This window comes from Labrus mixtus, chromosome 15, assembly GCF_963584025.1.
Source record: "Labrus mixtus chromosome 15, fLabMix1.1, whole genome shotgun sequence".
Classification (NCBI taxonomy): Eukaryota; Metazoa; Chordata; class Actinopteri; order Labriformes; family Labridae; genus Labrus; species Labrus mixtus.
The window spans coordinates 2,289,081-2,317,017 of NC_083626.1; the positions used below are offsets into that span (position 1 = coordinate 2,289,081).

The 27,937-nt window shown below is 39.7% G+C and overlaps 4 protein-coding genes across 4 annotated transcripts in view; 3 read left to right on the top strand and 1 right to left on the bottom strand.

The window, feature by feature from the left end:
• atp5f1e (ATP synthase F1 subunit epsilon) overlaps window positions 1-27,937 on the top strand; it is a 111,773-nt gene that overhangs the window by 41,714 nt on the left and 42,122 nt on the right. The gene's annotated exons all lie outside the window — the stretch shown is intronic.
• LOC132989268 (neurexophilin-2-like) lies at window positions 1,863-6,728 on the top strand. Its single transcript, XM_061056770.1, has 2 exons — window positions 1,863-2,037; window positions 5,531-6,728. Exons 1-2 carry the CDS (start codon window positions 1,951-1,953, stop codon window positions 6,371-6,373), a joined length of 930 nt encoding a protein of 309 aa, XP_060912753.1. The 5' UTR covers window positions 1,863-1,950; the 3' UTR covers window positions 6,374-6,728.
• On the top strand, window positions 6,928-15,818 carry LOC132989266 (serine hydroxymethyltransferase, mitochondrial-like). Its single transcript, XM_061056767.1, has 12 exons — window positions 6,928-7,064; window positions 8,126-8,320; window positions 10,962-11,041; window positions 11,886-12,086; window positions 13,062-13,143; window positions 13,268-13,390; window positions 13,695-13,834; window positions 14,017-14,179; window positions 14,329-14,428; window positions 14,886-15,041; window positions 15,417-15,524; window positions 15,684-15,818. Exons 1-12 carry the CDS (start codon window positions 7,035-7,037, stop codon window positions 15,809-15,811), a joined length of 1,506 nt encoding a protein of 501 aa, XP_060912750.1. The 5' UTR covers window positions 6,928-7,034; the 3' UTR covers window positions 15,812-15,818.
• ndufa4l2a (NDUFA4 mitochondrial complex associated like 2a) lies at window positions 20,070-24,045 on the bottom strand. Its single transcript, XM_061058019.1, has 4 exons — window positions 23,871-24,045; window positions 21,577-21,662; window positions 20,619-20,679; window positions 20,070-20,455 (listed from the first exon to the last, which is right to left on the bottom strand). Exons 1-4 carry the CDS (start codon window positions 23,913-23,915, stop codon window positions 20,399-20,401), a joined length of 249 nt encoding a protein of 82 aa, XP_060914002.1. The 5' UTR covers window positions 23,916-24,045; the 3' UTR covers window positions 20,070-20,398.

The window sequence follows — 27,937 nt, forward strand, 5'->3', positions numbered from 1 at the left end:
GTCATCAGCTGCTGACTGAACGAAGGCGGCGATTCATATCTGTATCAATGACACACCACAATACATTTATGAACGAAAAACGAAGGCTAGTCTTCTAAGAGATTGAACAGTTTAACGCCTGAATTAAGCTAGACTTTTTTTCTACCATGTTTTTTCTTCTGCTTCACGTCTCCCGTTTTTCTTAATTCTTCCTCTTTGGTTTAGCCTATAGTGTGTCTCCTTTCTTTGCCAAGATATGACTGCTTTTGTATTAAAAAGAAATGGCAAGCCCTTTTTTCACTATCCAACTTTTCCCGTGTTAAAATGAACGACTTCCAGTTGGGCTACTTCATGTTCCTCTTCTTCTGCTGCGTTGTATTTTCTGTCTGTGTTAAAAAGTGTTAAAAAGTGTTAAAAAGTGCATTACCGCCACCAACTGGTATGGAGTAGAGTGGATCGGACATTATGTCCCCCATTCATTAAGTTTGCCTTAAAAGATAATAATAACAAACACATTTGAGACATTGAAATTAAAAACCAAAGCACTAGTCTATAGAATTTCTTTCATGAATGTCACGTACATCCAGTTTCATCTTAATTTCTTTAAGTCCCAGTGTCAAGTGTCCTGCACTAGTTTGGCTTGTTGTGTGTTAATGCCCCCTACTGGCAACATGTCATGTACAGCTCTTCAACTTGTATCCTATTTTGATATCCCAATTTTAAGGTTACAAATGTAAAACATGTAATTAAATGAATACAATTAAATAAAACTATCAGGAATCTGCAGTTGTGTCATTTCATAAAGTCTAGACTAAAATCTAAGAAAACAATGTCAAGGTAGGTATAGCCAACTGTTAATATCAATTTACATATTTGAATTACTTTCAGATAACCTGATACAATCGTCCCTATGTCATGTTTTCAAAACATACCCTAAGTTTTCAAAGTAATTAATATTTACGTGTGTAGCATGACATTCACCAACGGCTTAACAAATCTAAAAATAGCTGAAATGGTAGGCAATTAACTCAGAAAAACACGAAATTTTATGAGTGACACTATTTGTATTTGCAGTGGTTTGTAAGCTTGAAATTCCACTGATAAGCGAATAAGCAGAAGCAGTGGCAGAATCTCACCAGACTTGTCAGTGATTTTTACATTTCCCAGAGAGAGCCCTTGTCATTTTGTCAGCCTCCCCGTGGCTAAAGTATGCGGGGACGGCGGGGAGGGCTGTCAAACCGGGGCCGCCTGAGAGCCCTTTCCCCGGGTTGATGAGTCATTATAAGGGCCGGCCAGGTGGTGAAAATGAGTGTGTGTGTGTGTGTGTGTGTGTGTGTGTGTGTGTGTGTGTGTGTGTGTGTGTGTGTGTGTGTGTGTGTGTGTGCGTGCGTGTGTGTGTGTGTGTGTGTGTGTGTGTGTGTGTGTGTGTGTGTGTGTGTGTTTGTGTGTGTGCGTGTGTGTATGTGTGTGAGAGAGACAGAGAGACTGTGTGTGTGTGTGTGTGTGTGTGTGAGAGAGAGAGAGAGAGTGTGTGTGTGTGTGTGAGAGAGAGAGAGAGAGAGAGAGAGAGTGTGTGTGTGTGTGAGAGAGAGAGAGAGAGAGAGAGAGTGTGTGTGTGTGTGTGTGTGTGTGTGTGTGTGTGTGCGTGCGTGTGTGTGTGTGTGTGTGTGTGTGTGTGTGTCTGTCTGTCTGTGCGTGCGTGCGTTCGGATTTGTGTGTGCGCGCGCGCAGGGTGTTGAGGGGTGGAGAGAGTAAGAAGAAATAGAGAGAGCGCGTGGAGGTGTGGGGTGTGAAGGAAGAGGAGAGGAGCAGTGAGCTGAGTAGTCACTTTATATCTTGGAGATTTTTGAGTTTCGCTGCGGAAGGTCTTCTCTACTTTTGAAGTGAGTGTAAGCTTTTACTCAGTAAACAACCTTAATAACTCAGTCAGAGAGACCGTCTGAAAACAAACAAAATTATCTTGTTGTCTGGATGGAAAAACACTTCAACCGTTGCTGCAAAATGAGGAGGCTTTGTTTGAACTTTGCCATCACCTTTCTGTGGCTTCTCCTTTCAGCGGTGAGTAGTGAAACGAGGCTCTTTGGTATGCTTCTATTGACGCTAGGTGTTATATGATCATCATTTTGCTATATTATCACTTAATGGTGGTTTTGTAAGATGGTATAGGTAAATTAACACAGTAACATTGTTTGCCAGGTATACTGCTTTTTTTTTTTTTTTTTTTGAAGAGCAATACACTCTTTCTGTTGACTTCTGTCTCAAGATTGTTAACCCATGCCTGCCTATAGGACTTGATTTGGTCTCAACTGATTAGAGTGTTAGCTTGGACTTTCATATCTTAGAAGTGTTCAATTGAAAAGTTTGAGACCTGCTGTGTTATTTAATAAAATACATTTGCACTCTTTCTAAAGTTTCTAAATTCAGAAATATATCGTATCATGTGAGACTATTCTGGGACTTGATTGAAGATGAATTGTTCCAGTCTTTTGCTCTATTTTGGTTCTGAGCTGCATAATTATGATTTAATAAGCTGTGCTGTCATTAATCTGACTATCTGACTGTAATTTAACACTGAAGTTGTCAGAAAAAATCTAATTTTGTGCCATGTTTCTTGGACTAAATGATTGTGCAGTCTTTGAAAATTTGAAAAAAAGTTTTATCAACCCAGTGCTTAAGACACATTGTCTGTGTCTTTGTTTTTATAGGCCTAATGAAAAACGAACACATAAAGGACATGTTTTAGGCAAAAGCATGGATTTTTTCGCTGTCCTTAAAACACCATTGCTGCTCTCAGTTTTCTCATTTTTTTTAGCCTCTGCAGGTGTTTTTGTACAGGTGTTGTGCTTGCATCCACTCCACCGCTATTACTCAGTTGCAGTTTCTGTGCTGGCATCTTGACACAGAGCCAATGACACGGCTGTCACACAGTGGGCTCCAATTAGTGTAGGTGAGAAAAGCACATAGCTGGAGATTTAGGCTTGTAACTACAGGCACAGCTGAATCTTTCTTGGTTATTGCAGAAGGCAGAGATTGGCACACAGGGCTGGGGGTGGTTCGGGGTGATGTGAATCCCACTTGTTGAGAAATAATTATATTGTGGGTGCTGTTTTCCAGAAACCTAGAGGAGAGGAAGTCTTAGCTCAATCTATCTTCAACACATTACGTTGAAAATAGAATTCAAGTGCTTAACAACAAGTGCACAGAACGTATTGCCAAAGTCATGTCCCAATTGTCTAGAGGCATAGATAACTTGACCTGCCATCCAAATAAATGGAAGTGTTATTAAGGAGAAATAAAGTCTTGACAGCTGGATCAATTAGTTTTGACCTTAACTCAGTGATTTTTGTTGGTATTTAATGACTGTGTCTGTGCACTTGTTATATCAAACATATTACAGTGCTACATGTTAACTTTGCAGTGAATCTCAGAGACTTTGGTCAAACAAAAAACTGCCTCACTAATGTCTGGATTGAACATTTTTAACAACTCAACAGCAGAGGCTGTCTGGCTTTTAACAAACAGCTCTGTCCATCTGAACATGCGCTGGATTTTCATAGTCTCACAAACTTTATTTTTTTGCAGCAGAGAAAGACAATCAGGAAGGGTTGACTAATGCTTTGTGTGTGGTGAACTCTCTTCTGTGGGAGCTCTGGGGGTGGCAGTATAGCTCATTCTGGCCAGTCCAAGTCCTGTTGCGGACCAAATTTGGAAATTTGGCTTGTAGTTGTAGAGGTGCCAGTTCCCTTTCTGAGCATTCGAGAGGGTCCCCTTGAGCAAGGCACTAAATCCAAACTGCTCAGGCACTGTTACGGGTGACGCTGGGAAAATAAAGGGGTATGTAATCCGATGAGCAGAGCTGTCTTGAGAGATGCTGCAAACAAGTGATTTTTGGTGGTTTCTGTCCATGTGCTCTGCCTTATTGATCTTGTGCAGTATCTTCTTTAACGGTGGCTTGTGCTTGACCATATACGCTTCTCTCTTACAACCATCTTGATTAACAGTCCAAACATTCAGTCTGTTATCAAGGTCGCATCCAAAGAATTTCAACCAGGGAGCCAGAGAGAATGTACAGTCTAATTAAAATGTGTCAATGTGCTAATGGCAATGTGAATGTAAGTGTATGTGTGTGTGTGTGTGTGGGTGTGGGTGTGGGTGTGGGGGGGTCTTTGCCTCAAGGAGCTGACCTATTGATCACAGTCATTCACGTCCTTCTCATTCAGAGGACCTGACACAACAAAGCATGATTATTTTAATCGATTATCTGCTACCTTATTATTTAGCTACAGTGGAACTGTCCTTCATTTACAGCCGTCCTGCTGAGCTCAAGGCCTCTCTTCTTCTTTCTCGTTCAACTTTTACTGTTCATTCCCGCACAAAATAAACCCTGTGTTTAGGGCAGTTGTTGATTTTTGTTCTCCTAATTGATGTAAAATATCTACAAGTGGTAAAATACCTCTAATGGATGCTCAACAATATATAAATACAACTCTACGTTGCTCTTATGGTTTCAAATTAAACCTGGTCTGTTTTTGAGGTATGTGCATGAAATTCCTGACGAAGCTTAAAAACTGTCAAACACTTTATTATGTGCCATTAAGCCAATGTGATTCAGAAGAAATGAAAGAAGATGAAAATGTATCACAGAGAGACAACTTCCTCAAAGAGAAGTTGTAGATGTATATATACTGGGCATTCCACAAAGCATGGACTTTGTGGATTTATTCAAAGCATATGGTACATTTTTCACTTTATTATGTTCTTGAAAGTTCCACCCAAAATAAATAACCTGATAACAATGTTAATGAGCTGATATGGGATTTATTTTGGTTGATTAGAGCTTTAATTCAAGCAACAAGACCTTAAGACTGAACCTTCAAGTTCATCATTCAGCCTTTACAAATCAAACCCAAAGTGCTCTCAAATATAACTGCATGGGAATTTTCAGGAGTATTTTAGCCTGATAACAGCCTGCTGGCCTCATTAGTTGAGCCATATTTGAAAGTCAATACCCTGATTTTAACCAATTTCACGCTGAGAAATCAGCATCATTTTTAAAACAACTGACATTTATAGAAATGTGTTAATGGAACTTACAGATATGAACATCAAAAAGCTAATTAACTTACCTTTAATAGAACAGTTTTCAATTTTTTTTGAAAGGACTAATTTTTTGGTTGAAATGTTCGACAAGTGGTGAGCCCAGCCTGGTCTTTGGTCCCCACGCCACATGTGTGGAGGCTATGGTCCTTTGAGCTGGCGGCCCGGATTTAAGTCCGACCTGTGGCTCCTTTGTAATGTCATTCCCCACTCTCTCTCTTTCTCCGCGAGTTCTGACTCTCTCCTATCGCTAAATAAAGGCTTAAATACCAAAAATAAACAAAATTATAAAAATGGATTTCATGAATTTAATAGAAGTTTGTATCACTACAAAGCATTATCATTTTATTTAGGTAACACCACAAATAAGTTATGTAATCCCTTTTCTATGTAATTGAGGTCCTTTAGATTTTAAATAATACCAAATTTACTTTTCTTATTTTTTGGCCTACAGGTCCAAGAAACAGCTGAGCCCTTGAACATTCAGAGCCAACACTGGATGGAGGAGGAAGGAGGAAGAGGAGACACTGAGGGAGCTGCTTTGAAGGTTAAACACATTTCCAAAGACCTACAGATTATCTCCACCAAACACAAAACACCTGCTTATGGTTCCCTCGGCCCATACGGGTGGCCTCAGAACTTCTCCCAAGCCCTGGATCAGTATCTGTACCGCACCCCTTCCAAACCCAAACCTCCAGCAAAAACTTCCACAAAGGCCAAGAAGATCCTCGGTTGGGGGGATTTTTACTTCAATGTGAAAACAGTGAAGTTCAGCCTCCTGGTGACTGGGAAAATTGTTGATCACATCAACGGCACGTTCAGCGTCTACTTCCGCCACAACTCAACCAGTCTGGGGAACATATCCGTCAGCATCGTACCACCATCCAAAGCTGTAGGATGGGAGTTTTTGGAATCCGAGGTCCAGGGCCTTCACACGAAAAACTCAGTCCTGGTTCCGGATATTACATCCCAGTTCCAGAGCCCACCTCAGTCCACCAGCTCGACCCCACCTGAGCAACAGAGGCAGCAGCAGGATGTGATGATGGTGACCGAACTCAACTGTCGGATAGATTACCAGAGAACCAACCGGTCTAAGAAGACCAAGCCCTGCATGTATGACCCCGGGCAGACCTGCTACTCAGAAAACACTCAATCCCAGGCAGCCTGGATCTGTGCTAAACCCTTCAAGGTTATCTGCATCTTCATCGCTTTCACCGGCACCGATTACAGGCTGGTGCAGAAAGTCTGCCCGGACTACAACTTTCAGAGCGAGCAGAATCAGCAGCACTTTGGATGACAGACACTGAGATTCAAAATCTGAGACATCAAACACTGACTTTTCATACATCCTTTAAAATCATGTTTTCAGTTTTACAAAGGAGAGATTGACTGCTTTTATAAGCCTTAACAAAAAAACCCACCTTTGCAATATGTCTGTGAGTGCAGCATTAGCCTGGTATTGTTAGTGTGTTAATAGTAGCTTCTGTTTATAAGGAATTTTAAACGGTAACTTTGTGTTGTCTGAAACTACTCACACATCTACAGAGAGCTCCACGCTGACTTTTGAAAGAGAAGCGCCTTGATCCATTGTTTCACTTTAGTGTATTGTTGTAAGAATTATCCCTCTCTGAAATGGCTTCCATAAAAAGGAAGATTTGATATGCACCATCTGAATGTGATGTCTTAGCTCGTTCATTTTACAAAATACTTAAATCTTTGCATCTTTTTTTACTATAAAATGAATTCCTACTGGTTTATATTATAGTAACTATGATTAATAAGATACTACTTCTCAAAGACTGACACAAAGCCAGCTGAAACAGATGATTATTGTTGTAGTCACTTTTATCAGTTGCACAAAGTAGGCATGTCCTTGGCTTCCCTCCAGAACTGATTTTACATTCACCCTTTGCACCTTGAAAAGTTTTCTGTTTTCCCAGCCCTCAGCTGTCACAGACATGCTTTCTCTGTCACTACAAACGTTACGGGTGAGTTCTATATTTTTCTTTCATAATGTATTTATTTTAGAAGTTTTTAAATGTAGAAAAAGAGCCACATTTATATGCATATGCTCCAGCATTCTCCAGCGTTTAAAAACCGTTGTAAATAAGTTTCTACTGCAAACTAGGCCAGCTTGTCACCCGAGGTAACCTCAGTATTGACTGAAATGTTTGATTTGAAGATTCACAGGGTTATTTGTTTTCAATTTGTCAGTCCAGTCGCATGAATGTTACTGCCTGATAACTGTGATTATTTCAGGTAGTCATAGTGTGTGGGAAAAGAATGTTTTCTGTTTGTACCAGAATGTTTTGTTGTTTAAGGAAAGTTGACTCTCCAGGCTTCAGCTTTATACATGACTTAATGTATTTCAGGCTTGGGAAACATAATGAATATGAGATGAAAGGAGTCTCGCTTCAACATATATTTATGCTTGAACAATAATCTGTCTATTAGTCCAAAGTAACACATAGTTACATAACAATCATGAGGCTACAAGCTGCCTGCGTGGCAAGCCAACAATACACTTTTTCATGTCATTTTCAGGTTTTCCATAACTGCTCCACAGAATAACACGCTTGTTTTTCACTGCCTTTCATTAAGTGGATTGTTTAGAACATCAAAAGACGCATTATTTGAACTCGTTTCCAAACCCCCGGTGCAAAGTATTATAATTCTTAGTGATGAAAGTGTTTTTGCACACGCTCACTCTTCCTGAGGGTTTCAAAAGACACCAAAGCAGCAATCTTGGACAACAAAAACTAAAAAGAAAACCCCCAGAAAGGGTTTAACTCTGCACAGACACTTTATGGCAGAGTTGCATCAAATGCTGTGACTTTGTATTTGCTTTTGAGCAAGGTCTAATTAAGCAGACTGCATACACAATTGTTAAATAAAATCATAAGTTATAGGAAATAAAGCACCATCTGTCCAGGGGGCTGCCCAAACATGAATTAGGATTTCTTTACAGTGACAGAGGGAAGTCTCACAACATTGAGACATTAAGTTATTGACTGGTGTGATTTTTGTGTTCATCCACTACTCCCTGCAGCCCCACTTCCTAAGGGTTTCAGGATATTTGGGCAGAGAGGGACAGGTCACAGCAGAGTCATGCAGGCAAGGCCTCAGTGCAGCTGGTGCATGGACGGGACAGGAGAGCCTGGCACAGGATGACCCAGAGATGTGGCGCCTCCTGCAGCAGGAGAAGGACAGGCAGTGTCGGGGACTGGAGCTCATTGCATCAGAGGTGAGATCCATGTGTGAAGCGGAGACAGACAACGGTGGAGGGGGGATGTCAAATGTTAATGGTCAAATTCAGAGTCATTGCTTGCCAAGGCGTATTCAAATTGAACATAAAAGGTGAAAGAAGGGTCAACATTATTCCTCAGTAACATTGGAGATGATCCCCCGGATTATTTGTCTGATTTTAAAAAAAATCAGCGAACAACAATTAAGTGTCCCTACACAGGAAAAAAACAAAAAACATCACACACGTTAATGGAAAAAGAACATCAGAATTCAGATCCATTTGAAGAGTAAAAAGTAATGATTTCAACCAAAATGTTAGTGTGTAATTATTTGTGTAACAGGGTAAAACTCACATGAGCCGTTTACCATAACTAACTTTTATTGCATGTTGTTTGTAAGGAAAACATGGGGTATATATAGTGTAAATATAGAATTCAAATATGCTAAAGTTTTAGGTACTCTGCTCAAGTGACCTGTATCTTCTGCTGGATAATATGTGTCTGTGGAGCTGCTCTCTTTATTGAGATTGAAGGTATTGGAGGAAGATGCTTCAGGTCTTAGATGCTCAGAATAAAGACATTGATGGTCTGTGACTCAGGACATACTGATCTGTGTTTGAAATTGCTCTGTGTTTTATTTCTGTGACTTGTTTATTGTGCCGCTGCCCCTCATGGCCAGGACACTCTTGTAAAGGAGATTATTAATCTTAATAAATGTACCTGGTTAAACTGATTGAACATGTGGTATTGGCAGCTGTACAGTACCTTGTGTAACCGTCCCAGAAAGAGCTTTTATTAAAACATTTCTGTACCATCTGTTGTTGCTTTAAGTTTGAACCAGGTGAGCATGTACAGAACAAAGGCTTGAGATATAAAGAAATAATCATTTCTTGGATTATTTATAACCTCTTCACTTCTAATCATCACTGTAAAAACAGTCTCAGGTTGTATGTTTACTGTTCTGTCCCATAGTTATCAGTCTGGTGAGGATTGGGATCAAAAGGTGAAACTGTCTAAATGTTTGTTCAGTATGTTGTGTCACACATTGAGTGTGCATGTGTGCATGTGTGTGTGTGTGTGTGTGTGTGTGTGTGTGTGCGTGTGTGCGTGCGTGCGTGTGTGTGTGTGAAAGGGGTACTTGGGAAACAGGTGTTTTTTGATCTCTCTTACCTGCTTACTTAAGTCAGATCATAAACAAAGAACAGACTCTTCTTATTACTAGACAAACATTCAAATGTACATTAACACTATTGCAACATTTGAATGTTCCTCCTGTACCGACACAAAACCAGATCATTCACTGTCAATGTTGACATTTGAAAATCCTCTGTACTGAATCTCTGTATGAGCAGGGAATGTAGCAAATTGTAAGCCTGCATTTGTATCTACTGCAGGATTGCAGTTGTTCAAACCGTGCATATAGGAGATGTGAAAATGTAGATAATTATCCTTTGTGCTTTTCTGTAGACAGAGCCATTTAAGATTGCAGTTCATAAGACAGAGAGACATAAAAACAACTCCTTACCGCAGAGTCACCAGAGTTAGAGTTTCTAGAATTTTGACTGTTTTCTTCAGAGAGTTCATCGAAATTTCCTTTGCATTTCCCTCCCTCACAAGTCACTGATTTTATCGGAGTGGAAGCTTTGGGGAAAGGAACTGCTTTCATTCGTCTATTCTCCAGCAATTATGAAACCACAGCACTATCAGTCACAATGACATCTGAAAGATTCTTGTCTTCTTGTGCATGCGGTGTCATTCGCAGCTGCAGGCGGACTCCCAGTGGAGAGCCCCCCGTTTTTTTCTTCAGGAACACAGTCAAATGATCCCATTATGTTTCCGCAGTCATTGATCTTCACATTTTAAGTTTAGACAAAAGAGGAGGGGGGCATCGTTAATGTGTGTGTGTGTGTGTGTGTGTGTGTGTGTGTGTGTGTGTGTGTGTGTGTGTGTGTGTGTGTGTGTGTGTGTGTGTGTGTGTGTGTGTGTGTGTGTGTTGAGATAGTGTTCTGAAATGTCATAGAGAGAGATGTATGTCACATAGGGGACAGGTTGAAATCCCACAGGAATGACTGAGGGATCCCTTAACAATGACAGGTTTGGTATAATAACAGGCAGTGGGAGGACAGAGAGAGAGAGAGAGAAGATGAGCACAAGTGAGAGTGGGAGAAAAGAAAACAGACTGAGATAGGGAGAAAAATTAATTCACATTCTTTTTCTTTTTCACAGCTCTAGCTCTCCTCTGACTGTCAATTGTCTTTGGGAGATGTGACACTGTGGTGAACCTCACAGGGAGTCACTTTCAGTTAGATTCTTCAGTCAACCTTTTGTTCTTCACAGTTTATGAGATGAAGTGACTGATTTACTTCCTGCAGCTTATAGAAAATACTGTGATCGACCTCCCATGAGATTTTAAACAACAGATTTAACAGAAGGAAATCTGTTTGATGATCCTTCTGTGATTCTGGAACTTGCCTTATTGGTTTGCATGCTGGGAAACTGAAGTTTGGGCTGTGCCTTGCAATGTGTTGCTGTGCCATGCTGAAAAAAGGGCAGAGGTGTTGAGACTTGTCTTACCTTCTCCAGGTAAATAAAGGTTATTTTTGGATGTTGACAGCTCTGATATTGTTTGTCCCGTGTCAGAACTTCTGCAGCCGTGCAGCGCTGGAGGCCCAGGGCTCCTGTCTGAACAACAAGTACTCTGAGGGATACCCAGGACAAAGGTAACTACATGGGTAATGCCTTTTCCAAAATATATGTTTCAGTCTTTACAAAACTTAAAACGATTTCTATTGGTCTCTGATAAGAGAGAAAAAGACGAGAGGGTCGGTAACTTGACCCTTATAGTAGAATGTATATGATTAAATTCAGGATAACACCATTCAGCGCTCTACAACTTCATACATACACTATTGGGAGCGGCAGTAATTCAGTCTGTCCAGATGCAGAATAAGTCTGGAAATTTGTCTGGTAGCTGGAGAGGTGCAAGTTCACTTCCTGAGCGATGCCAAGGTACCCTTGAGCAAGACACCGAACCCCCAACTGCTCGGGCGCTCCTTCATGTGCAGCCCCCTCACTCTGACATCGCTCCATTAGTGAATGTCCATAGGATCTGGTTTGTGCATTTGTTTGCATTTCAGCCATGTGTGGAATATCTCAATAACAGAGTGTAATGTTTATCTTCTTCTACAATATGATACAGTATGGAAAGAGACAACACAAAAGATATGACATCATACAGTATAAAACAGTTCAGAAACATTAAAGATGAAAAAAAAAAGACACACACATCCCTAAGCTGGTGCTGGATCCAAAAACGAATCGGTATAAAGAAGCAAAAGAGATCCGCACACCAAGGAGCTCCTGTTGAAGGACTGAAGGATTACCTCAGACTGAGGAAGAGCATGTTGGCTCCAAACATCACAAGATCATAAGATGCAAAATGATGTGAGAAGACTCAAAACCAAACTAAACAGTATGATATTAAACAATGATGTGATATTATACTGCACAAAATGATGAAGTGATATGAGATATTCTAATCCTCATAAATACTGTCTTTCTCAGGTACTATGGAGGTGCAGAGATCGTGGACAAAATTGAGCTGCTGTGTCAGCAGCGAGCCCTCACTGCCTTCAGTCTTGACCCAAACCTGTGGGGCGTTAATGTCCAGCCGTACTCCGGATCCCCCGCAAACTTTGCAGCATACACATCTGTCCTGCAGCCTCATGACCGCATCATGGGCCTGGACCTGCCTGACGGAGGACAGTGAGTGAACAAGCTAAAGATACTCAAATATTTATAGATAACCTTCTCTGCTCTTTTTTAATTTGATCTCTACAGCAAGTAGTAATAATTAAACAGAGTTTATGTTTTATTTAAAGTAGGACTAATAAGTGTAGTTGAAAACTTTTTATTGTATTAGTATAACGTTTTTTTAAATTGTTTTTAGAAAGTATAGAATTTTGCATTTTTTGGACCAACAATATGATTTGATTTACTTTAGGATGTTATAATTACATTCTGGTTGCTCTTGAGAGATACTTTTTTATATACAGTATATTGTGCAATTGTTACAATATTCTATTAGATACTTACATTGAATGCAACTTCAGAGATACATTATAATATTATCTGACAAGTATTACATTCTTTTTTTTGCTACAGTTTTGGTAGATGTGCTATGAAATGTTTGAGATTTAGCCTGTGACATTTGGACATTTCCTTGCAGGAAACTGGATGTTTTTATGGGACTTAACATCAAGTGGAATTAAGTAAAATGACAAAGTCTTAGTCACACTTTCTGATGTTGTCACATTATTCTAGCCTCTTTAAAATACATGTATTTTTGTTTGAACTACAGAACTCTGAAAATAAAAATAAATCTCTCTTTTTTTAATTAATGTCCCAACCATACAGTAGAGCTCTAAGTCACAAACTTTGCTGCAGGTGATTCTTGCATTCCATTAAAGCTGTCCAGTAACGGTCACTAGCAGGCTGCAGGGTTAGTTGTGGCTCAGGAAGAGACATAGAAGATCTAGTATTTACTTGATCATTACTGTATTTAATCACTACATATACTTGTCATATTAAAGAGGAATAATGATCAAGAGAGGTCAGGCAAGATTTAGAACATTGCATAAGAAACCACATAACCCCTTTCCTGCTCAATATCTGGGACACACACTCTCTCACATACTGAAATGCAATTTTCGAAGTCTACCTCATTCTGCCACATTTCAGCCTTACCCACGGCTACATGTCAGACACCAAGAGAATCTCAGCCACCTCCATCTACTTTGAATCGATGCCTTACAAGCTGGATGTGAGTTTTGTAAAAAGAAATCAAGAACAAATACACAATTATCAAAGTGAAGCAGTTCAAAAATAAATGCTTCATGTGAAGAAAAAACAACAACAACTAACCAGCCTTTCTTTAATTATGCAAGCATGAAACAGGTCTCATAGATTATGACCGCTTGGAGAAGACAGCCAGACTTTTCCGACCCAGACTCATCATAGCAGGAACCAGCGCCTACGCTCGCCTCATGGACTACTCTCGCATGAAGAAGGTACCTATTGTGTCAGGAGGAGGGATTATGTCCACTTTGTCATATTTTATATTTGGTTTAGTACAAAATGACATTTTTTAATTGTCAGTATCTCTTCTAGTTAGCAGTTGTATATGTCCCTCGAGAAGGAAAAGCAAAATATAGGGGCTTAAAAAAGTAGGGAACACAAATGACGTTTGACATGTTATTTTTACCATGGGATTTCATCATTTCATGTGTGTGTGTGTGTGTGTGTGTGTGTGTGTGTGTGTGTGTGTGTGTGTGTGTGTGTGTGTGTGAATGTGTGTGTGTGTTTGTCTTTCAGCTGTGTGTGGAGCTTGATGCCTACCTGCTGGCGGACATGGCTCATATCAGTGGCTTGGTGGCAGCAGGAGCTGTTCCCTCTCCTTTCCATCATGCTGACCTGGTAACCTCTACTACCCATAAGTCTCTGCGTGGAGCAAGGTAAGGGGCCTGGATGGAGGTTAATACAGGTCATTGTATCGTAAAAAACTAAAAATATAAAGTTTATTGTCAACTGTATTGTAACAATTGGATGACGCACGCACTAAGCCATAAAGGATCATGCTGCTTATGGCAAAATCTGTTAGGTGTACCTCATTCACCTGTCTGTCTTCACTCTGCAGGGCTGGTCTAATCTTTTACCGGAAAGGTGTGCGGTCTGTGGATAAGAAAGGTCGGGAGGTGACCTATGACCTCCAGGACAGGGTGAACTTTGCCGTGTTTCCATCACTTCAGGGAGGACCTCACAACCACGCCATTGCTGGTGTGGCCGTCGCCCTCAAACAGGTCCAGAAATCAAGTCCGACAAAACAGAAATGAGAGGAAAAGTACCTGTTAAATGTCAAAAGCTCATGAATAAGACACAGAAGTCTTACCTGTCATAAAGTGTGTAGGCGTGGGCTGTCTCTTTCACTGCATAATGTTTGACTTTACAGGCTTCCACTCCGATGTTTAAACAATACATCACTCAAGTGCTGCTGAATGCAAAGGCCATGGCTAATGCTCTGCTGCAGAAAGGCTACACCCTGGTGTCAGGTACTTACAGAACAGATGTGCTCAATGGGTTTTTTGTGCATAAAAAACACAAAAACCATATAGCCTACAATTACATAAGTTACAAAAATATATTTTTTTCAACAACTGGAATTAAATTTTAAAGTTTTATTGCATTTCTGACACTTTAAGTATGAGACACTGTTTGCTCTGGATTGCCTCGTTATTAGCTCATCTGGGTTCTGTTTTCATGGCTTTTGGGAATTTTTCCTTAAGCTTCACTTGACGGCTGACTGCTGGAGACAGTTAATTATTTTGAGAAATTCAAAGGTGTTATGGTAATGTTATCATGACGGGTTGAATAGACAGTGAATGGGGACTTTGCAGTTTCACTAAACCCTTTGTCACATTGTCCCCTGAGTTAAAGTGCATTTTTCTTAATTTAACCATAAACCAAACAAAAACAGCAAATCACCTCTTCTCTACTTCATGCTGTAAGGTGGAACAGACAACCACCTGGTCTTGGTTGACCTTCGACCTTGCGGGATAGACGGGGCTCGAGCTGAGAGGGTCCTGGAGCTGGTTTCCATCACCGCCAACAAGAACACCTGTCCTGGAGACAAGAGCGCCTTGACTCCTGGAGGACTCAGGCTTGGTACCCAAAATAGTAGATCTGAATATTGTGCAGGATGTGTTCAATCAATCAATCAATTTTTATTTGTTAAGCGTCAACTCATAATAAGTGTGTTGTGTCATTGATTTTTTTTAATGTGTGAAAAGAGCTGCAGGAGTGCTGATAGTTTTTGTGTCAGAATCTGTCAATCAGTCAGATTTCATTCCTGTGTGATACCAGTCCCCTTTATCATGTTTTTCATTTGTGAGATAAATCTGTTTCTGTTTGCTTCCTGTAAGTCTGTCAGTTTGTCAGTCAGGGTGTCAGTTTTGAGCTTAACATCTTTCTAAAGTTTATCAACAGTGATCGTCTTTTAAAAATTTAAGTTGACCTCACTCTGTCATCGTTTTCCTTCAGGAGCTCCGGCTCTGACCTCGCGACAGTTCAGGGAGGAAGACTTTGAAAAGGTTGTTGAGTTTATTGATGAGGGGATTCAGATTGCACTGGATGTGAAAAAGAAGACTGGTGAGAGAGAACAAAGTTTCTGTATTTTACTTTGAATTCTGACTCATGTAATCAAAGTCATACAGTCAACATGGACACAACTCTTCCAGCCCTGGAAGAAGTCTTAATGCTGATTTATCAAATTGAAACCGACGGCTTTTTGTTTTTGTCTCCCAACAGGAAATCTGGCCAGCTTTAAGTCCTTCCTGCTTGAGGATTCAGAGACAATGTCGCGTGTCACAGAGCTTCGCCAGCGGGTGGAGCTATTTGCTAGGCCCTTTCCCATGCCTGGATTCACTGACCACTAACAACACAGAGCACGGATATACACTCTTTAGGACTCCTCTAATGTAGAGGTCTTACATTTGTTTTGGTCGTGTTGCCATGGAAACAACACTGTTTGGAAACACCGTCAAGTTCAAGGAAGTTGGTCATGTGAAGCATCAGTTTCCAAATCAGTTAAAGAAATAATAATATCTGCATATGACCTAAAAATATAAAAACATGTTAATGTTAAAAAATCTGATTGATATAAAAGAAATCATACATCAGTTTTATACTCATTATACAATGCAGTTTATAAACCATAAGTGGTTCATAAATGTTTGGAAAGAAATTAAAGTTATGCTTAATTACTATCAACCTGTGGGCTCCCATGGGTGTTACAATAATGAATGAGGGTATAGAATAACTTCTAATAATATAAGGAAGCCTTCACAGGAGAAGATAAAAATGTTTTTGTTTTTTTAATTCTGTACATAAATCAATTCTTTATATGTAACCACCACATATACAGTCAAATAAAAGTTTAAACTGTGCTCATAAATACTGAAAAGTGGAATTTTATTTTTACCTGAAGTGACAACACATCACTGCAATAATGTCCAAAGTTATAACACTCTGACAAGTTACTACAGTTCTGCATTTAACTCTCATAGAGCAGACAAGTGAATTATATTTGGACACACTAAATAAAGAGAATGATTTGTTTTGTCTGATCAATTGCAAATGCAGTGGTTGACAATGATGAAGCTTTCAACTCAGATTGCTGACACATAGGTCTAAAAATGTTGCATGATAACTTGTTAGCTATCTTGCTTTTAATTCTTCACTACCAGCTGCACTTGCTGATACATATTTGTCGACCTCTCAGACTGGACTGTTGGTTGTTCTGCTAAAGCCATGAGGACCTGAAGTGTTTTTGTGTATTTGGATTGTGTCACTAAGCTACCCTTATAGAGGACTCTCATCATCATGCTTTGTCCCATGTCGTGGGAAAATTCACAGCAGCTGTGCTGGGAGTACAACAAACTCAGCTTACACCCATAAAACCAAAGTAAAAGAGAGTAAACAGCATGTACTGTGTTTTGTGACTCATAATGTCATCATCTGTAGCTTAACTTTGATTTGTTTTGTTGAGGATTTGTGAAGAATGTACAATGTTTATATATTGGATCTCTATTGCGATAAAAAAAATATCCTGGATGTTGACAAGGTTGTTGAATTTTTTTAAAATATTTCATATTCGATTGTGCATTACTCTTTTTATGTTGACAGTTGCAGAAAAAGAGGGGAGAGGTTATCAACATTGATCGATGTTAAGCCGCTGGTATTTCCTTTTTATGATTTCCTCTCACTGTTGATCCAGCTGATCTCAGAGATTTGACTGGAAGATAGTCGGGGCCGGGGCTTCACACCTTGTGTATCCATTTAATGTTCTCAATGATAGTAAGCATTGATTTATCTCACATAGAAATCTCACCTCACTGGGCTATTTGTTTTCTATGTGAATAAACACAATACGCTTTTTATACTTGTAAATAAGCAGAATCAGGCAGGATGTTGGAAGTAAGACCACCAGTTTGGAGAAGTTGTAACATCTTTTAATGTCATATTTAAAGGCTTTATATGCAATTCTTTGATCCAGCAGATGTCGCCCTTGAGCACCAGCATGAAACCAAAACAACTTGCGCTGTATTGTTGTGTTAGCATGCTAATGCTAGTGATCTTTATTATACTCGTATCTTCACACTGCATGTAAATTTACCTGAAATGAGCGTGATCTAGAAACACAGTTAAGCAGTGAGTACAGTATGTTATTCTTCTTTTCTCTAGTCCCTCAATTAAACAACTTTTATACTCGAGGGGAGGAGTCAGCCGGCCGTCCGGGCGATGTAAACAAACTGAAGATAGGACTCTGAAAACTCTGAAAACATCACAGACAGTGGGACTCGGGTGTTACACCCATTGTAGACAGTCATTACTCACAGAGTTATTTTCAGAGGATATACTTGATTTCTATTATATTTAAGTGTGAAAAATCACATATCAAGACTTCAACTTTGGGGCACTCTCTCAATATTACATACTGCTAGTAAACATGGACACAGTTTGTTGTATACATAAGAAGATGAGAGTGTTATGTAACACGAGTCCTTCACTGCCTCCCAAAGCCTTCAGAACTTTCATTTATGTTTATTTAAACACTTCCTGTCCTCTACTGGCTCTCAAGTTATTGCAGTCACATCTCTGTACTCCCACAGTGATAGAAAAGAGAGCTGGCTGACTCATTATGTTCTTCAAACTGAAATGATGTCCTTTGGTGTTATTTTACTTGAATGTATGTCGGCTGGAGTTGTTGTTTTTTCTTACAGTTGCAGTAGACAAGCTTTGCAGAATTGAGTGTTATTGCAGCTGCAGCTCTTAAAAATGATTCAATTAGGGACTGAATGGACTTTTGTATTTTATCATAGCCCGCTTTTGTCCTGCTCAGTGCTTCAGTCTGTTCAATCTATGGGGTGGAAGATTATTGCTTCAGTTTCTGCCAGAGGAATGTGTCCCCTCCACAGAGACACCGGAATCACAGGTCAGAGGTCAGGGAAGCTCTCAGCTCTGTCGTCAGAAAACACACAAACAAAACAAAGACACACACATGCAGCATCACAACACAAGTGATGCCAAATCTGTTTAATCTCTGTGTCTGTTTCTCATGACCTGACAACGCTCTGACACACTGTGATGGTCTGTCTGTCTTTTCAGGCTTTAGATAACCACATGATCACTCATGTTCCATCGTTCTCGTTTTATAATTCCAACAACTGTGAGATGTAAAAATATAAAAGGATGATTTTTAAAGTTATAGTTCTTCTTTTATCTCCCTTTTTTGTATTGAATGGGAGGAAATAAATATGAGCTGAGAGTGCGGCACCAAAAGGAAAGTTTGATGGTTTAAAACAAGATAAAAACAAATGTTATGTCAGTTAGCAAAGCAAGGATCTTGTAAGAATAAAACTATTTGCTTTCATTTATATTTTTTACTTTTTAAGTTGTACTTAGAAAAGTGATCAAGAGGAAAATGTAGGAGGGATAACTCTGTAAAACAATATTTGAATGAAAAGGCTCAGAGTCTTAGAAAAAGGAAATACATGTCATCTCATCTGTCATGTAAGGACTAACAGATACTGTAGTTTTTAGAGTCTAAATGAATATATCTACCTTTATATTTACTCTCCTCACAGTTTATCTGTGGTACTTCGGCACCATTAGTGTCATCTGGAATAATCACTAAAACAACTAAACAAGAATAGAAATCTGTGTTTGAGTCTACAGCTTTCATCAGTGTATATGTTTGTGTTTGCAGTATGGAGAGATGGTGGTTTCTGGATTTGTGAGTATGCGTGCATGCGTGTGTGTGTGTGTGTGTGTGTGTGTGTGTGTGTGTGTGTGTGTGTGTGTGTTGTGCTGCTCTGCTGTCACACATCAACACCATGCTGGGGGACTGCTCAGCATCCTGCCACTTTTGTAGCTGATCAAAGACTTAGGGCTGCTGCACACCCTGGTGCATACAGACAAACAGCAACACACACCCACACCCACACCCACACACACACACACACACACACACACACACACACACACACACACGCACACACACACACATACAGTAGATGGATCTGTTCCATGGCAGTAACTGATTGTACTGTATTTTTATCTTAGTTTGTGGAAAAAGATCTGTATCTTCTGCACAGGTGTTTAAGATAAAGCCTGTCTGTCTGCATGTGTTTGATAGTGCACACTGACATAAAACACTCTCCCATCAGAACATGAATCAGACATATTATTCATCTATGCCTTTATTTATGACGTATAGGGTGTCTGATAAATTGAGTGACTGATCTAAAGAGATATAATCAAGAACATGGGATTAAGAGATGAAACAAAAATTCTTAATAAGCACAATAAAATAGTCAGCTACTTTTTTAACAAATCATGTAGCCTATATTTGCATTTATGCTGACTCATGCTGTTATTTGGAATGCCTGACAAATACAGGCAATTGATATTTTTCATATGTAATCTGCCAGTCTCTAACTCAATGTATTTCTGCACAGTGTTGAAATCAGCAGATTCATGTCTCTTATTTGCAGAATTCAATGAACATTTTGAGATAACTTCAAAATAATACCCCTAAAGAATTGTAGCAAACTGTTTTATGTCATGTAAAGCATCCCTTATATGTATTAAAAATGATTTAATGATTTTCCAATGCATGACTTTGCAAATGACTCAGACTAGAAATAGTTTATTCATATGAGGAGCACATGCACATGCTTTTACATATCTCCTGCATTCATGTCAGTATGTCCAAATACACATTTTAAATATTGACAAGTGACGATGCTGGTCACATTTACAAGATCTTCAGCTTCTTTGCAAACACAACACAGGCACAGAGAAACTAAAGTGTTACAGATCCTGATCTCGTGTCCCTCTCACCTTCCACCTGAAGTGAAAGCATTAAGAGGCTTGGGTGAGGAGGAGGCGGAGGAGGAGGATAGGTTTATGAATCTGACCCTAGATCAGGTTTTTTTCATGTTAGGATGCCAGTGAGAAACTCAGAAATCAGGTCCCTCCTTCTTCAGGTTTGGGTAGTCTGTAGTGATGGCCACAAACTGGGAATGAAAGAGAAGAAAACCAAACTGAGTAGGAGCTTGATGTGTTTGAGCAACAGGATCATTTTTGTATTTAATCCAATATGTGAGCCGTTTCAATCAAATGAATCACAGTCAGAATGTGAACCAATGTTTTTCAACTTTGACAGCTATATATTGGTACCTTGTACTGGTATGTAGGGTCTAGTTTATTCCATGGCTCGGGGTTGTTGGTCTTGTTCCAGCTAAACACAAAACAGAAACAAACAGAGAGTCAGTATTCTTTGGGGATCTGTTGCACATGAACAAAGCAGATCCAGCACTTTCACATGTGACCTGATACGCCTGAGAGCTCCTTCATTAAAAAACCTTCTTTGATAGATTTCCCATGATAAAAAAAAAAACTACAACCAAAGCAAACACAAGTTGAGGGAAAGTTTCTGCAGTGTGTTTTTTTAAAAAAACCTGCTGAGCCACCAGCAGTACACTCTTTGTAATGATATCACCAGGTATGTAAACAATCACTTCTGCAAATAAATGATGAAAGACCTGTAAAAGAAACAAGACAGTATGTGTGTGCTTAAGAAGCAGTTTCTGCTCATCTTGCAGAATCATTAAGGATTTATCAACAGTTTGATAGCAGCAGGAGGAGAGGAAGTCAAAGCAGGACGCAGTTTGAGTTGGAAATTAAAGACACAGGGATCCCTGCTGTCAGTAACAATCATAAATCTGATGCTTGCTTCATTAGAGTGTGAATAGTTTACATCTGCCCACACATACCTTGTTAAAAAGTTAGAAAATTGGCTTTTGAGGATGAAATTCTAAAAACATTAGAGTCTGAGTTTAATTATATATCGATGGTGTTGTACTCCATCTTGTCACCAATGATTGATTTCTTGTTTTGAACCTATAGACTCAGATGTCACAGATGTCTCCACCTGATAATGCACACCTGACAACAAGCTAATTATCAGCATTATAATGAAAGTGAACGTATTTATATTGATGAAATACAGATATGTACATCAACCACCAGGATCTGTTTTCAAGACAGAAAGCAGTTTGTGAAACTGGTCTAAATCTCACATATCATCTTTGTTGCATATCAACAGAGGTCACAGGGAAATGTGAAAGGTTCTTACGTGACATGAGGTCCTTTTGCCAAACGGATGAGATACAGACTTGCCCCGCCCATTCCCAAACAGATGAAGAAGAACTGGGGGATGAGCTGGATATGCAGAGAGACAAAATCAAAAGAACAAATTTCTTGCTGATTAGTAATGTCATAATGCAACGTGTGATACCGTGTTTTTACCACTTCATAAATCATATTTTAAAAATCTGTGTCTGTCATGATAAGACTCTGAGACAACACTTATTCATCCTCTGATAGTGGCTGACAGTGTGATTCTATAATGGTGGGGGGGGGGTTTCCATAAAGATATCATTTATGGAAGAAGAAGAGAAGTTCAAGCTGTCAGCAGCAACGCTGCTCTCTGATTGATTGACATTGCTCGACTGATTGAAGCCTGCTGGATCAGAAAGAGCAGACAGCTGTGACTCCATTCCTAAATATAGGACCTCTCAAGTCTTCAAATTCTGACATAAAGTATGAAAGAAGTTGTCCGACAGAAGCTTTAGCAGTAAATAACATATAGGGGTGACTGTAGTCCTGGTAGTTAGTGTGTGTGCCCCATGTCGTAGTCCTACAAGCGGGCGGCCTGGGTTCGTATCCGACCCTGGGGCTCATACCCTGAATGTTATTCCCCAGTCTCTCTCTCTCCGATTTCTGACTCTGTCCACTGTCCTGTCTCTAAATAAAGGCATAAAAGGGCCAAAAATAAACCTTTAAAAAAAATTACATTTGGTAACAGTGTTTGTTGATGTACTAATTTCGGCGGGAAAAAAATCCCTGCATCAAATCAGGCCACAGCCTGCAACTGAACTTAGAAAAATCACTGGAAGAAGAGGACGACAACTCGCCTGACTCTGTACATGTTACAAAATGAACACATTAGATCTTGCTAATTTAAATATTAAGATTATTGATATTACAAATTAAAATGTACTACAATGAGGAGTTATGTGCTGACAATACATTAATCGACCAAACGTTCTGATATCTTGTTGTCCAGGAGGTGACTTTAAAACTGAGATACTAGTATGCAGACGTCTTGGACAGAGCCTGGTTAGCATTTTCTGCACGCTGCAAGTATTTATGCCTATTACATATTCCTGTGTATGTCTAATGCCCACTTCATCTATGTATCTCTCTGTTTCAATGTGCAACCACCTGTCTGACCTTCTGTCTGTCTGACCTTCTGGTTCTTCTGGTTCTCTGGCTTTGTAGAACCCTGTCTAGCACTTTAAAGGCAGTGACAGAGACCTCTTACCATTTTCAGCTTTGTTTTTGAATGTACCTCAAGTTTAAGTGAGATCTACTTGAAGCACAAGTTGATTTACTTTTCATCAAAAGCAGATAACCCTGTCTATCCGCTTGTCTATCTGCCTGTCTCTCTGAATGTCGCACTAACTTTTTATTTGTCTGGCTGAACATTCCCTCTTTCTCTCTTTGACTCTTAAACTTTCCAACTCTCTCAAACAGCCTGTCTGTCTCTCTCTCTATCTGTCTGTCTGACTCGTATAGCTTGATCAGGGAAGCTTGTTGAGTCTCACAGGGATTTGCTCCCTGCAGCGTCTGTCTCCCTCACTCGGTCTGTCTCTCAGCCTGTCTGTCTGTCTGTCTGTCAGGATGATGGACCAAATCAAGGAACTCTGGTTGAGTCTCACAGGGATTTCCACCCTGCAGCTTTTCTCTCTCACTCTCTATCTCCCGGGAGGCCGGTGACGAGAAGTTAAAACTCAGTCACTCCATTCTCTGACAGCAGGGCTGGTTGAAAGCATAAATAATCCCTTTCCCCCGATGGGAATAACTCACATTTTCACATTTATTTTAGTCCAACTACTCATCTCCTAAATGCTTAGATTTTGTCAATTTAGATTTAAAAGTCACAAATGTATTTTTGAGTGTCATGCCTGTGTCAGTTTGGCTGGTTTCACAAGAGCCACAGAAGCAACTTAACCTAATGAACCAGAGTACGATTAGATGAGGCAAAATTAGACTTCTGATTAAGTGTCCTGCTTGAACCCATTCAACTGGAAAGCTCTTCAAACGTGACATGCAATCATCAAGTTTAGCCTCTTCTGTGTTTAATTTACTGAAGCAGGAACTTAGGCAGTGATTCAGTCAAGCAGTTAAATATTCAGAATTCTGTGAAGTTTTGATGAAAAGTAAATCAACTTGATCTCACTTAAACTTGAGGTACATTCAAAAACAAAGCTGAAAATGGTAAGAGGTCTCTGTCACTGCCTTTAAAATGCTAAAACAAGAAATAGAATAGAAAAGATAGAACAGAAATTGATAAAGTAAACCTACCCCAGGATGCTTTTTAGCATGCTCCACTGCTATGCGAAATATCATTGCTCCAGTTTATACAAATTCAGCAAAAAAATGCTCTAAATAAGATTTCAGTAGATTATTCAGGCCCTGGTGATCAACCAGCACAAGCTTTTAATGTCCGTGCACAGTCAGGATTTAGACCTGTTGCTCTCTGCATGAGGGAGGAGGGAGGGAGGAGGAGAAGGAGGTCATTAACTTCTGATTAAAGCTCCTTCTGTTGCTTTGTTGGGCTGATTACACTGCGCCGGACACTGTGTAACAGTATATTCATTCGATAAGGTTTCATCATTATGAAAATGTATTAAATATCCAGGCCATAGATATTTTATGCTCATAGCAGGGTGTTGAATTTAACCAAGAAAAGGCAGCAGCTCTAGCTCCTGTAGAGAGCTTGAAGGCTTTTCCTCCCTCGTTTTCTTCCCTGTAGTTGAAAAACTTTTGGCCCTTTGGGAGGACACTGGAGGAAATGGGAAAACATACAAACAAAGTGTCCTTTTTAAGCCCCTGGGGAATTGTGAAGTCTTTGGACATCTTCAGTTTTCCTTATCATATCAGTACAGATGTATACAGTTCACATCCCCCAAAAAAAACAGATTACTGGAAAGCTGCAACAACAACATCACAGAACAGACCAACACAGTGGTTTGAGGCCATCGAATACTGGGAGCATGCTTTGTCTGTGGATAATAATCAAGTTGAATACATATTCAGTAAACAATTGGTATGAAAACAAGTTATACAAATACCTACTTTTTACAAAGACTTATACTGGAATCTATGTTGTTCCATGATGACGTCATGTTGCATCGTCTTCAAATTTTAAGGACGTTATGACACAAAATCTCTCTTACAGTAAAAGTGATGAAAAAGATTCAACCAGGTGTTGGCCCAATACATTTGTTATAATATATAAAAGTCTAACTGGTTAGTCTTCTAGTTCATACTTTATTGAGTATGTTGAGTTTTGTTTATCGCTATAAAGCATACAGAGCTTCACATGGCTGTATGTCCTCGTAAAAATACTCAGTGCTTGTGCTTATTTCATTGTTGAAACATTTCCATTTAAGATTGCATCAGATCGTTGAACGGGCTGATTAATTGTACTCGTATTTAATTGGAAGTTCAAAAACACACGAGGCAATATGATGCAGGAGACTTTCACTTCATACCTGACCTGACCTGTGATACCTCCCAGGCACCAAACATCTGTCCTCTGATGATTAAGCCGCACTCTCAAGGTCACGTGATCTTGTTGGAAGAACACTTTTACCTTTTGCTGGGAAAAAAGGAGCTTGCATGTAATATAATAAAAGGCTTGAGTGAGACTGATTGATGGATGAAACTGATCAACTATTTTTGCAGACATAATGCTAATCATGCTCAGATAAATAATTGTTCAAAGGTGTGTGCTGTTTGGAATAAATGCACTGCTTTTTGTATCTTTCCAAAAAACCTCTTCATCAGTGGAACATACAGTATATGGGTTGAAACTACAAACCTTTTGTTGCCACTTTTCAAGACTGTTATAGGCGTCCTGTTGGTCTGTGAGCCTCACTCATTTAGATTTACACACTGAATTTCTCTGGTTTCAACTGTTATTCCTACAATTATGTGTGTGATTCAAAGGAATTATTATTAGGAAACATTTTTACAGAGGAATACAGACAGACTGAAAAATGAAACATGAGCCTTCACCAGTGCAGTGTGAGCATGGATTTACAGTGTGAAAAGTTTTTCACCATACTTTTTAACCTGCCCTCACACTCCCTGCAGCCAGCAGAGTAATTAGTCTGAGAGCAGCCACCTGTGCCTATAGTTAGACAGTGTGGAGCCTTCTGTTAGTAGTGTTTTATGTCTTATCGGTATAATGTAGGTTCAATAAAAGTATTCATGTTTATTATTTTTCATTTAAATTGATGTGCTCAGCTTTAACATCACATTTTGAAGTATTGCCAAGTTGTCTTTTACTATTGTTTCAGAGGGAATTTAACTCTTTGGAGTCCCTGGCCCCTGCAGTGGTTTGCTCCAATGAGGGTCGGCCCCAAAGAGGTATAAAGGAGACTCAGCCATAGTCCTGGGCAACATGTAGGCTGTGCTAATAATCGCTTGATGTGTGGCTGTGTTTAATTTCTTTTTGTTTTTTTTATTTGCCTTTAGCCCACAGAAAGGTTTTGTTGTCTGTTCATAAACCCATCACTTTATTTTTGTACAGATTTCATCAAATACACATCTTCCTGATATCTTCCTCACCAGCAGTGCAGGAAAGCCACACTTAAATCACATTTTTATCTACAGTTACCACCGGTTATACTAAATAGGGCGGCTGTGGCTCAGTTGGCAGAGTCGTCGTCTCTCAACAGGAGGGTCGAGGGTTCGATCCCCAGCTCCTGCAACCACATGTCCGATGTGTCCTTGGGCAAGACATTTAACCCCAAGTGCTTCTTCGGCGGTGTATGTGTATGAATGGCAAAAGCAATTCATGTATTAAGATTGAATAAAACTATCCCAATGAAAATAAAATAAAACATTTCACCAAGCTTGTGTCACATCCCTAAATCTGGGTTTCCTCCGCCCCTCCAACACAGGATTGTGTGACATGAGCTCAGCCCTGCCTGGTGCTCCTGCTGACCTGCAACACCGCAGCAGCTCACAGACAAATCCTCCTAATTGGACCCTAGCCAACAACACCGTGGCACAGACATGCTCCAACCCCAGCACAGGCTTGTTTAAAAATACACATTATCTGCATGGTGTACCTACGATATAGCATCAGCTGGAGAGAAGTTATTTATAAACCTCACTAATGATGACGTTTATTGGGCCTAGCAGGATATTTGACTCGTACTTCACCCACATCCGGCAAACTGGTGAGAGTGCACACAACAGAGAAAAAAAAAAGAAAGGTAGACAAGAGCAAGAGAAGGGGGAAAGCAGGTATGAACATGAACCAAAGTGGGAAACATGAGCACCTAACTATCAGGTCTATTTCTTTGTTAATGAATTTAAGATATGACACCTCATGAAAGAGGATTCATTAACACTTGAAATATCAAATGTTTGGTCACATCAGTTAGCCTTCAGTGGTGGTGTAAGACAGAAAAAAGCTTTAATAGCCTAACACAACTACATGGAAATTAAAAAGGTTAAAAAGAATCCATCATCATTGTCTCTTTTTTTTCTAAATTTGATGAAGTGCTGAAATGTAGTGTAGCCATAGTAATAAATCCTCTTGCTTTAAACATAAAGCATTGCCTTATTATTTCCTTTTTAATCCCTTTTGTTAAATGTGAGCCATTCAGCCTGCGGTCACAGGCCTGTTTAGGCTCTGATTAGTCCTGCTTTAGAAAGCAGGGGGCTGTTTGTTTCTACCAGTCTGTGTTTGTTGTGCTGCTTGAGGAAAAACAGAGCAAGCCCACAAAGGCTTTGAACCTTGAGCTGTGACACAGTTTAACACCATGTAACACCTTTAAAACCACCAGAGGTCTGCTGGGTTATTAATGTGGACCAACAACAAAAAAGGACAGCGCACTAATCACACCTGAGGGCAGCTGACAGTTCTTCAGCATGACCTGTAAACTAGATAAGACACAGAGGACTGGACTCTGCATCATTACTCTGAACATGGAGTGTTATCTACAAGGCCCATCACATGTGTTTGTGAACATAAGGCTGATTGAACTGTAGATTTGTGGATTAGTGGGCTGAACACAAAGTACATTTTGTTCAAATGGCACTCAAAGAAAACCAAAGACCCGTTTTGACATGAATGAAAACCTGCAGCGAGAAAGTGTCCCTCCTTAGAGCTGTTTTACAGAGCCGGTATGAGAGAGCACCGTGTCACAGAGGTATATGTCAATTGAAATGTATCTGCTATTTATAATCTGCTGATAAAAAAAATAACATTGCTCAGTTGCAGCTGTAGCGGCTGAAACAGAGACAGATTTTTTGATGATTTGTGCCCTCTAGTGGTGCAAAACTATACTGCAACACCTTATAATAATAAATAATGAATATTGTAATTTCTAATAAACAGACATTTAAAA

Coding starts and splice junctions, on each gene's coding strand:
- LOC132989268 (XM_061056770.1), top strand. CDS start 1,951: ATGGAAAAACACTTCAACCGTTGCTGCAAAATGAGGAGGCTTTGTTTG. Junction 2,038..5,530: donor TGTGGCTTCTCCTTTCAGCG/GTGAGTAGTGAA, acceptor TTTGGCCTACAG/GTCCAAGAAACAGCTGAGCC.
- LOC132989266 (XM_061056767.1), top strand. CDS start 7,035: ATGCTTTCTCTGTCACTACAAACGTTACGG. Junction 14,180..14,328: donor TGGCCGTCGCCCTCAAACAG/GTCCAGAAATCA, acceptor TTGACTTTACAG/GCTTCCACTCCGATGTTTAA. Junction 15,042..15,416: donor TCCTGGAGGACTCAGGCTTG/GTACCCAAAATA, acceptor GTTTTCCTTCAG/GAGCTCCGGCTCTGACCTCG.
- ndufa4l2a (XM_061058019.1), bottom strand. CDS start 23,915: ATGATATTTCGCATAGCAGTGGAGCATGCTAAAAAGCATCCTGGG. Junction 21,663..23,870: donor ATGCTAAAAAGCATCCTGGG/GTAGGTTTACTT, acceptor CTGCATATCCAG/CTCATCCCCCAGTTCTTCTT. Junction 20,680..21,576: donor GCAAAAGGACCTCATGTCAC/GTAAGAACCTTT, acceptor TTTTGTGTTTAG/CTGGAACAAGACCAACAACC.